At 44.2% G+C, this 11,781-nt stretch overlaps 1 protein-coding gene across 1 annotated transcript in view; it reads right to left on the reverse strand.

The window, feature by feature from the left end:
• ADAMTS5 (ADAM metallopeptidase with thrombospondin type 1 motif 5) overlaps positions 1 to 11,496 on the reverse strand; it is a 45,613-nt gene extending 34,117 nt beyond the window's left edge. The window contains exon 1 of the mRNA XM_060150799.1: positions 10,044 to 11,496. Within this exon, the coding sequence (XP_060006782.1) occupies positions 10,044 to 11,150 (1,107 nt within the window). The 5' untranslated portion in view covers positions 11,151 to 11,496. The remainder of the gene's footprint in view (positions 1 to 10,043) is intronic.
• Between the last annotated feature and the right edge of the window lie 285 nt (positions 11,497 to 11,781).

Genomic DNA, 11,781 nt, shown 5'->3' on the forward strand with positions numbered 1-11,781 from the left:
ACATGGAGCTAATATTTTTATTCTCCCAGGACAAAGAGAAAAGATAGTTATCCTATACAGATTTTTGCCTTACTGAACATTGTCACATACCTTTAATATGCTGTATGCTAGCAAGACCTCAACAGACTGCAGGAAGCCAGCACGAGATATTACTACTACATAACTAATGCCGCCTAGTCAATGTCAACACACTCTTCTAACTTTTCTCTGCATAAAAAGCTGCATAGAAGTCCAGTTAAGGTGAATAATATTTAAAAGGGATACCCTACGATCTCCCTAGTACATTTTCAGGTCCTTATTGTGTTCCGTATATTATGAGATCCCAGCTGTGATGAATTGCACTGTGGCCGCCATATTATTATAGCTGCAGACAGTAGAAATCTCAGCCAAGTAGCCTTGGTGAATCCAGTCACCAAACCAACAATAGCCTCCCAATGTCTCCTGGGTATCCTCATATGTCATCCATGGGATCTCAAATTACAGCTGTTGAGAACAAATTAGTAGTTTTTAAAATTGAAATTTGAACACACTTTTGCATAACAATCAGTCTTTGAGATAATTATATAGTACAATACATGTTTTAATCCATTTTTCCCCCAGTCATTTTAGTAGCTTTAAGACCAAAGGCCCAGGTCATGGTTTAAGTGAACTACTGGACACTGTGGGTTATTTCTGCACATGCATATTTTTTTAAACCGTGTTTTATGTTTATCTTCACAATTTGGGGTTCAAATAACAAAACCGAAGAATTGTTTCCCCTTCTTACTTCATTAATAAGCTCGGATGAACAGCCACAGCTAATGGAAATGGCCCTCTTGTTCTGAATAGAGTTTAATGTGGATTCTTAATCTCTCTCTGTTTACTGCTAATCAATTGCTCATTAGAGCCCATCAAACCTCCTTGTCATCCTTGAATTGCATTAAATGCATTTGGTCCTTTGCCACGGAAATTTGTACATGTGACAAAATAATGAACAGAAGCAGTTATTTTTTTAATCACACTGATTAAACCCTTGACTGCATAGCCACAGACTATATTTCTGTAACTATATTTATGTAAACTGGCAACCTTTCCACTTCACTCATGCAATTTCAAACCGTGGCAGCTCAGTTATGGTTTCTTCCTCAAGTTATACAACGAATGCCTGTATTTCTTTGGGAGGCAATGTTCACTCCATTGCATTAAAACTCAACTTGTGCATCAAATTATTAAGAATACAGCACATCACATTCATGTCTATTTTTTGATGGTGATTTATAACAACATTTACAGGTGCAAACCTTATTTGAAATTTATAGAATTTTTTTTTTTTAATTCATAGAAAGGGTAAAGACACCATTGGGGCAATAGCATTTATCTATCTGTCTGTCTGTCTGTCTCTCCATCTGTCCACCCATCCATCTATCTTCCAAATCTGGAAGCAGGGGATACTAAAGAAATGTAAATCACATACAGTAGCCACATAAGAGGCAAACAAAATAAAAGTGCTCTCAAGAATTCTTCTGCTTAGTCAGTGTAAATCTGAAGAGAAGTTATATCTCTGCTATGTTAAAGATGGTTCTTTTTATGCAGGATTGATATCTTATCATGATATTGATATCGTGTAGACAACAATGCAATGGAAGATTTAATAAAATGTAAGGGTTGCAAGAGCATGCAGAGATTTAACTGGTGGGTTTGTGGTGTGGTCCTGGCCAGAAGCCAGGACTGGGACAATGTACCTAAAATGGAGCCGAGATAGTCAGCAAGCCCAACGAAGACTTGACAGGGTGGTCACTGACATGGTGACTAAGGGTGGTCATTTAGAGGATCATGAATATGGCCGTATCTGTGACTTATCGTGAAGTTTAGGAGGACTCACAGTACATCAGATCTATTCTTGTGGATGGAGTGGGGTCGGGGAGGGAGCCAGCAAAGTCTGCTACCTTGAGAAGCAGGTGCCCAGAAGCTAATACAACTTGGAAAATCCCAGTGGTCGGTACTGGGTGGGGAAAATGAACTAAGCCGATATGAGTGTGCAAAGTGGAAGGCATAACAGGAGACGCAGGATTTCTAGTCTTGATGGGAGATTGGTCTCTCAGGCAGCATAAATGCGCTGAGGGAAGGAAGGAAACGTGAAGGCTGATAAGAGCAGATATCATCACAGCTGTGGTAACGGCAGCCAAAATGAAGGCAGGGTACCTTGTATGGGGGAATCTGGAGTTAAATAGCAGCATCTTCTATTTCTGCAGATATTACCCCCTGGTAAGGACAAGCTCAGAGCTCAAGGGAAGGGCAGAGAAGAGGGTTTAACTAGCCTCAGGTATCTACCTATCTGTCTACCAGATTCCTAGTGAAGAGGGATTTAGGGTTACCTAAACAGCAGCCCCCAATAGCAGAGATCTTGATTTGGACCTCAGCAGAAACTACATTAATAGGGTCTGTTAGGCCAACCATGACAATGACCCATGTTCTGCAGTCTCTGTCCATGCTTCTGGATACAACTAGGTAACACAAAAAACATGGAGCTCTGCTGGATTAGGGACCAAGGGATCCAGGTACACTTATTCCTAAAACAATTATTGTGTGTCCACAACCTGCCAGACACTGTGTGAAGTGCTGACAGTGTGGTGAATAAATACAATAAGATCTGATCCTGACCCTTAAGAAACGTCATGATCTAGTGAGCAAAACAAGACATGTCAAGAAGGAAGCAGATTGAACAGGTTGCTGAGGGAGTTCAGAAGAGGAATTGCCAAGCTCTCCTTGGGGGAATCAATAAAGGTGTTTCAAAGGAGCTCACTGGATCTTGAGGGATGAAAGGGAGTCTGACAGTGTTAGAGGAAGGGTATTCAAAAAAGGAAAGACTCGTGAATATATCAGGGGTGGGAAAAGGCAGGGTCTGTTTTGGAAATGACAACATGTTTCTTGTGGCTGGAGCACAGGATAGACCTGGTGGAGGATGAACAGGGGAAGCTGGAAAGGTAGCCTGGGCCCGGAGTTCCAAGATAGGGAACTTATCCTGGTAAATATGAGATAAGAAGAAGAGAAAGGAAAGATGGAGCACATTGGAGATTGAGGTGAATAGATGCTCAGAAGAGTCGTCGTTCTGGAGAATGGAGATGGAAGCTGAGAAGAGATAGTGATGCTTTAAATTCAACTCTATTAATTAGATTCATTGTGTGAATTATTTATATGCTTTGAGACTACTTTCCTTCATCAATAGCATTAGGAACTTGGACCAGGTGGTTTATGGGTTTGTTCCAGCTACACACATGTTGAGATTAAGGGAAAACACTTCAATTAATAGATGGAGAAATTAAAGCTCAGGGGTCATTAGTGTCCAAATTCAGAAGCTTGAGACTGGTGGAGCTGCAATTCAAACCTATATCTAAACATTCCAATTCCTGAACTTACTTCACCAAGGTGCAGTTAAATCATCACCTGTGTTTCCCCCGACATTACTCTTATCTTTTACATTCATAATCTCTACTTGGTCAAGCAAATTCCTTGGTTGTAACAAATAACACAGTCTTTCTCTCTGTGGTATATCTGGTGAAACTCAATAATCTAGAGGCACAGAAAAATACAAAATGCACTGAGAAAGAAATTCCAGAAAGCAAGAAACTGGAAGTGATGGATAAGAAACCTGGTGACATCATTAACTTGCCTGTCTCTCACCTGCCGCATCAGATCAGTCACTGTAAGTCACTGACTCCATCTACCAAATGCCTCATGTAGATGTCCTCTCTTTCTTGTTCCTTCCATTGTTCCCTCCTGCCTGGACTATCACCTAAGGTTTCTAAATGGTCCTTTCGTCTCCTGTGACTTCCCTACCTATATGCTGCAGTCAATTACATTTTAGAACCCAGATCTTATAGGATTCCTCCATTCCTGCAAAACTTAAAAGGCATGCCAACCTCAGCCTGGCATTTAAAACCTTGCACAATGCAACCCAGGCTTCCTTGCCAGCTTTAACTGCACCTTTATGATCCATTTTGTCCACTATTTCCTGCATATCTCCCCAACTTCTTTGGCCCAAACTTTAGCCCCAATATTCCTCCTGCTAGAAGGGATTAATTTACTCAAATCCACTTCTTTTTAACACTTATTGACTCGACCCCTGCCTCTCTACTTCTAATGCCACTGCTTTAGTTTAGACCATCTTGAGTCTCTCCTTGAAGATTACCGAAATAGTCTGTAAAGGCTCCCGCAGGCTCTAGCCCAACTACTTAGGCCAGAAGGCTCATTCAAGAACACCCCTCTGATCACTGCTGCTTTCCTTCTGATGCTCTTTCCATAGACTCCCACTGAATTTAATTTACAATTTAAACTCTTTATGCTACCGACTGAATCGTGTTCCCTGCCACTGTCTAAATTCATGTATTGAAGCCTTAATCCCCAACGTGACTATATTTGGCGATTGGGTCTATCAGGAGGTAATTAAGGTAAAATTAAATCATAAGGATGGGGCCCTGATCTAATAGGATCAGTGTCCTTTTAAGAAGAGATGCCAGAAAACTCTCTCTTACCCCTGCCCCCTCAAACACACCATGTAAGCACAAAGTGAGAAGGTAACAGTCTACAAGCCAGGAAGAGAGTTCTCACCAGAAAGCAAATAGGCTGAAACCTAGATCTTGAACTTCCCAGCCTCCAGAATTGAGAAAGTAAGTTTCTGTTGTCTATGGAGTTTTGCGATGGTAGCCCAAGAAGACTAATACACATGGAATAGAATTTCTTCTATAAGCTGGTTGTTATCATCTTTTCTAGACTAACCTATCACCTTTCCACTCTCACACCATCTGTCCTATCATACCTAAACCCCTATATTTCCCAGAATTACCATGCTGCCTCTGGGCCACTGCACTATTAGTTTGGTGTGTCTGCAATGCCTATTTCCTCCTTATAGATCTGGTTAATTCTCCTCTTTCTTCCAAATTGAACTCAGATGGGTTAGGCTACCTTCCAATGTACTTCCATGACATTTAATGACCACATTTATTACAAAAGTCATCACACTGTATAACAATTATTCATTTCCTTGTCTGTTTCCTAGAATAGGTTCTTTGGAAAGGGGCTACTTTTCAAACCTCTTCATCCCTCTTTGCCTATTAGAAGCATATTGAATGTTTGAATAAATTTGCTGTAATATTTTTATTTTAGAGACCACTAGACAGGACGAACTTCCCTCTCAGCCACCTGTCAGCTGTTACTCTGAGAAGTTTATCTCTGTTTCTCTTTGTATGAATGTCCTTATCTGTCAACTTATGATAATGTCACTATGGTTGTAGACCGCTGAAAGGATTAATTATAAAATGGTTTATGACTATGGATAGCATCTTATGAAATGTTCAATAAAAGGTGGTTGAATCCAAATCAAATCTGCCCATCCTTCGAGGACCAATTCAATTCTACATTTACAATGAAGCCTGTATAAAAATACACAGGCAGAATTGATTCTTCCTTCCTTTTTCCTTTCTAAGCCTTTGTTTATAGCTTAGTTACAGCATTTATTAGCGTTTTCCTAACATTAGCTGATTTATGCATATATCTGCTTCCTCTCCCCTTGTGATAAGCTGGGCTGGGCAGGGACCAGGTATTTTCCATCTCGCTGCTTTCAGCTCCCTAAATGAGTGTCTCACACTTAGGAGATGCCCAGAGGCAGGTGCTGAAAGTGAGGAAGACAGTATGTCCTGTGTGCTGTGGTTTACTGTCTCTCATATAATAGACTTCAGATTTTAGGTAATATTCTTCACAATTAATTTAGATATAATTTACTTACAACATTATATTAGTTTCAGGTGTAAAACATAATGATTCAATATATGTATATATCGCAACCTGATCACCACAGTAAGTCTAGTTAACATCCATCACACACATAGTTACAATTTTTTTTCTGGTGATGCAAACTTTTAAGACCTACTCTCAGAAATTTTCAATTCACAATTTATTATTTTTGTTATTTATTTATTTATTTTTTGCGGTACACGGGCCTCTCACTGCTGTGGCCTCTCCCGTTGCGGAGCACAGGCTCCGGACGCGCAGGCCCAGCGGCCATGGCTCACGGGCTCAGTCTCTCCGCGGCATGTGGGATCTTCCCGGACTGGGGCACGATCCTGTGTCCCCTGCATCGGCAGGTGGACCCTCAACCACTGTGCCACCAGGGAAGCCCCACAATTTATTTTTAAAATGTCAACTTGAGCTGCTGAATCTGCTCCCAGTCTTCCCATTTCTTAGACATTTAGCCTTCTATTGGTTAGAATTGACCTATCAGCTATGATCCCTTGATAAGGGCTTGCTTTTGAATTTAAATGGGATTTGAACTCAAATATGTGATTGAAATAGTCGATTCAGTTTACAAGCAAATAAGAAAAAGCACATCCGTTTCCTTCTTCCAAGCTTCCAGTCTTCCTCTAGGGCCCTCTATTGTCATAACCTTGCAAGGAGCCAGCTGTTAATTCTGGGTGGAGTCCCCACCACAGCATTATAAGGCAGAATGCAGATTAGGAGTTTGGGATTGACATGTACACACTGCTATATTTAAAATACATAACCAATAGGGACCTACTGTATAGCACAGGGAACCCTGTTCAGTACTCTGTAATGGCCTAAATGGGAAAAGAATTTGAAAACAATAGATACATGTATATGTATAACTGAATCACTTTGCTATACACCTGAAACTAACACAACATTGTTAATCAACTATACTCCAATATAAAATTAAAAAAAAGGCAGAATATAGAAGTGAGGTGTTAGCTGACACACAATTGCCTGTTAACTGGCAGACTGATGATTAATGAAAATGAATGAACCTTTTCTATTATGTAGTCTCGTAGCTGGTTCAGTTTCAATCCAATGCTTTCAAGCCATGAAAAAGTAAAGCTTTCATTAAGCTTTGTTGTGCAGGGGTGAGGGAATGTTAAACAGACGAGGTCGGGCATGTTCAGGGTGGTATGGTCACAGACAGGAAATGTTAAACAATTTCCCACTTTTTTTCTCAAGCAGGTAGGTGTTTTGTTCCTAAAGGAGAGTGCATCATCTCCAAAATGGATTTAGGAGTGTGCCTTTAAGGAAACTATCTTAAAAGAAAAGAGGAAGCCAGGAACCAGAAAAGGATTCTGGAAAGCAAACATAAATCCTGGGGAGATCAGATTTCTACTGTTTGATGGTAGCAGTGGTATGAATTCCAGCGTAAGTGCCACTCTGGAATGAAAATGGCTCCTCTTGCAAAAAAGTGACTGGTGCTATATTTCCCTAATTAGGACAGCGCCTTGTGCTGGGGTAGAGTCCTGACAGTGAAGCCTGTTAGTTTGATAAATGAATTACTAGCACTATTCTGCTGATTCCTAGACATAATGCTCAAGATGCCCTCGGCTAGACAACATGGGTGGAAAACATATCCTCACACATTTGCTTCATGCCTGAAAAACAAGTAATTTAGGAGACATCTGGATACAGAATTTGAACAGTGCTCAGAGCCCATCAAAACATGGATTTCATGGCTTGGCGTCTGGCTGCTAAGCAACGTACCTCTTACATTCAAAACAGAGATGTAAAAGTAGATCCTGGTGCCAACTCCGGGTATTTCTCATTGAAAAAAAAATAGCCATGAAAGTTTTTCTTTAGGTCCCAGATATCTGATTTCCATGAAACTGAAGATCTCAGATCATTTCTCCTCTAGCTCTCTTGGTTTCCACATTCTGAAGTATTAGGCAGAGATTAACATTATATTTTAAAGTACTCTCAAATGAATGCTACATGAGTCTTGTAATATTTTCCTCAGCCCCCTAATTAATTGCATTTTTAAAATTAGGTGCATACATTCATAATCATATGCTCTTCAAATATTTGGTTCTCATCAAGTTAGATGTATATACCAGAGGGCCAACCACAAACTAAATGAGATTTACTTTACTAAAAGTATGCTTCTGCTTGGCAAGGAGGCCAGGGAGGGCCCATGTAAAATATTTTCCATGTGTAGACTAGTTTGAAAAATGAATGTTCTTATAACACTTATTAAAATTAAGATAGATGTTAACTTATTTCCCCCTTGCTTTATCTATTTAAAGGAACTGATATATTTCAAAGCTTGGAAAATAGGAATCGTTAACTACCCAAACAAAAAACAAATCCAGAAAAAGCAACAGACAGATCATTTTGAATCACTGACTAGTTTTCCTTTTTTTTCTAAGAAGCAATTAGGAAAATTATGGGGCAGGAAATAGGGAGTATTGGGGTCTTCTATTAATGTTTATGGAATGTGCATTTTTATTCCAAAATGAAAGTGAACCATGAAAATGTTCAAAGTGAACACTTTGCAGTAGTATGCCTACAAAAGTATTTTTTCTTCAGTCTTTAGAGAACTTCCTTCCATAAACTCTCTGAAGCCTCCTTCTTGGCAGCCCCTAGTGATGTAGCAAAGCAAGAAATCCAGACATGGAAAGTTGTGAACCAAAAAAAGAAAGAAAGAAAAAAAAAAGACTTGGAAACCAAATAAAAAAGGGATAGTTTTACAGGAGAACTTCACTTCATATGGAAGGCTACAAAAATGAATGTTCTTCCGTTTTAAAGATTAATGTTGTGCAGAAAAATTAAAGGATGGTTTCCAGGAGATCACTTCATGAAGAGAAAGGTTTTCCATTGTACAAAGCACTGTGCGTTGCCCACTTCTCCCTAAACTGCTGCCCTCCGGCATCTTTATTTACATGTGGTTTACATCTGTGTCCACCCTGTGAACCACAAGTGTTTCTCCACTCCAAATTTATCAACACTTTTCCTTCATACCAGAGGTGCCTTAGTAAAAATAGGAGAATTAGGTGGTGGAGCTATGTGATTCTGAAACCTCCTGCAAGCCATCATTGAATTTCCTGTCCTAGTTCTGGTTGCTCCCTTTGCACCATGATTTTGCATAATATTTCAAAGCTTCTAATCCTTCTCTCTATCCTGGATGGATCTCAAACACTTAAAGAATGAGCTTTCAAAGTCCATTCTTACCAGGCATGTGAAAGCATGACTCAAACCCGCCAATCAGAGTACAGCTATGAAAACTGAGGCTCAAAGCTCTGAGCAAAACAAGCTCAAAACCAGTCCAGACTCTGTATCTGAATGTCACACTTTTGTGACGGTCTACATAGATATTGTGTTCCTCCCAGAACCTCTGGGCCTATAAAGATCAGTATTTTTTCCCTTCCTGTAACCCCCTTCCTTAAAAGAGGGAAATCCTGGGAAAACATTCCTTCATGTCTTGACTCTTTGCCCAGATCTTTCCGCACTGGGGCTTCAGAAACATTCATCCAAAACCCAAACATGCAAGCTGGATGTGACCCTTGACTGGCAGCTGTGGAGGACGGAGCAGTTCTTGCCATGCATTGGAGGACTAGGCAAAGGAGTTGCTAAGGAACCTCAGAAGATTGGGTTTCTATATCCTCCTGGCCATCCCCAATCCCTTCCATCCAAGGAAGCAAGATTCCACCAAGCTGGGTATGTAAGAACTCCATTAGGAAGCCAGACAGGAAAACAAGTCCTTCCTTTGGAAAGCCTTCCCTTGACTTATGTCTTGAAAGGGGTTCAAGTAAGAAGGTATGGACGTTTACAAAGGAAGATGGTGGGTAAAAGTGACTACAGTGAATGCATCATCAGCCCTTGCCATTAGGTTAGACAAAGTTATATCTTTGGGTTCATTGCAAAGTAGATGATCCCTGATTCCAAAGACAAACTTGCTTTCCCCCTTTTCTCATTTAACGACGCACATTTCCCCAAGCATTCTAGCTCCATTTTACCACATTTACGCATCTATGACTGCGTATCTCAGACTGGAGACATCCTGCCTGTTGGACTGATTGTGTGAGCAGGTCTTGGTCATTTAAGGCTTGAATTGCTCCGGCTCTATCCCGAATACGGGAGCAGATCTGGAGGCTGTCTGGGTTTCCTGCAAGAAGCAGGGAAGCAAACCCATGGGGGCAGGCGGTCTGTGGGAGAAACAAGGCTGTCAACAAGGCTGTCCCGTTGACCTACCTCCGTACTCCGGGGCTTGAACCACTCCCCCAGGCGGGACCTACCTCCCGAGTAAACAGGATGGCCGCGTCGTAGTGTTCCTCGTGGTCAGCCCCCAGCTGGTTGTGCTGGTGCTGCCATTTGCAAAAGTTCTTGAGCGTGGCGGCCGCGTTCTTGCTCACTTCCAGGCTCTTGTCTTTGTCGCCCAGCACCACCACCTTCACCACGACCAGGCGGATGTGGTTCTCGATGCTGGCGTGACTGTACAGCTTGTTGGCGATGGAGGCCAGGGTCAGGAGGTAATGCTGCAGGCCCTGGCCGTACATCCGCGCCATGGACGCGTCAGCCACCAGAAGCAGCTCCACCTGGCGGGCCCGGGAGACGGAGCGGCGTCGCCGCCGCCTCCACCACGTCTGTGGTCTCTGACTCCCATCGGACGAGGGAGCTGACTGGTCCGGGAGATGCAGGGCCAGCGCCCAGCGTCGGTCCGGGCTGCTGTGCGCCGGGGGGCGCTCACGGGGCCCTGGCGGGGACGTGGGGGTCTCGCAGCTGGTGCGAGGCGGCAGGGCCTCAAAGCTGAAGCCCTCGCGGGTGTAGACGTGCAGGATCCGCGCGGACCCGTCCCCGTACACGCGCCCGGCCTCCGCCTCCGCCCAGGGCGCGCGCAGCAGCGGCTTCAGGGTGTAGCGCGCGTGCTTGACCGCGAAGAAGCCATCGAGACCACCGCAGAGGTCAAAGACAGCCAGAGAGCGGGGGCTGCCGTCCACCGTACCCCGGTAGAAGCAGTGGCCCCGGTGGCGCCGGGTCGCGTTCGGCCCGCCTCCTGCGGGCACAAAGCCAGCGGCGCCCACCGAACCATCCCGCTCTAGGTCCAGGAGGAACCTCCGGCCGCCCGCGTAGATCAGGTAGCCCACCTTGCCGCCGCCCGAGTAGAGCTGGTCGATGTTCTGCACAAGCCCGTGGCTCCTGCGCTGCGGCGCCAGGGGGTGAGGGTGCCCGGGAGGCTCGGCCGGCTCCTGCGCCTCCTCCCCCTGCCGCCGGCTGGGCTGGGCGGCCGCAGCAGCAGCCCGAGGCTGCCCGGCTTTATCCTGGGCAGGTGCCGCGGCGGGGCCGGCCGCGACCGGGGGCAGGCGGAGCGCGCACAGCAGCAGGGACGCCCACCCGAGCAGCATAGTGCGCTGCCCGCGGGGAGGGGCTGCGCGACGGGGACTTTATGGGGGTTTGTTATTCGCTCTGGAAGTTACCGGGGCGGGAGGTGGGGACACACATACACTTGCTTGCAAGGTTGAGTCAAGTGTCGGAGGGAGGGGGACCCGGCAGCAGCGCCAGCCTGTCCCGGCCGCGATGCCAGCGTGCGAACTTTTCTTTGTTGGTTTGGAAAATGTTTGGATTCGTGCTCCCGAAAGAGGATTAAAAAAAAGAATAAAAGAAAAAAAAAGAAAAGAAAAAAGAAGAGAAAAGAAAAAGAAGCCGGGTTGTGGAGAAAAGGGGAAAAAACCCAATCCAACCCCAGCCAGGATTGGGGCACCGAGAAAAGTAAGGAAGGTGCCGCGCACCAGGCGGGCAACTGGTGCGTGCTGCCTCCAGCCCCCTTGCTGCTCGGGACCCGCCGGCAGCAGGGGTTCCAAGCTCCGGAGCCCGCTTCCTTTCTTATTTTGTGGGTTTCCTTGACTCTACTGGAACCGGGAGGAAGGGAAGAAAGAGAAGAAAAAAAGCCATAAAAATTAACAGAAAATTAACAGAAAAACAGAAATGCAAGGGGCGGCCTGCGGCGAGCCAGCGAAGCTGCGCGTCCGTGTCCCT

This window comes from Lagenorhynchus albirostris, chromosome 5 (genome assembly GCF_949774975.1).
Source record: "Lagenorhynchus albirostris chromosome 5, mLagAlb1.1, whole genome shotgun sequence".
Classification (NCBI taxonomy): Eukaryota; Metazoa; Chordata; class Mammalia; order Artiodactyla; family Delphinidae; genus Lagenorhynchus; species Lagenorhynchus albirostris.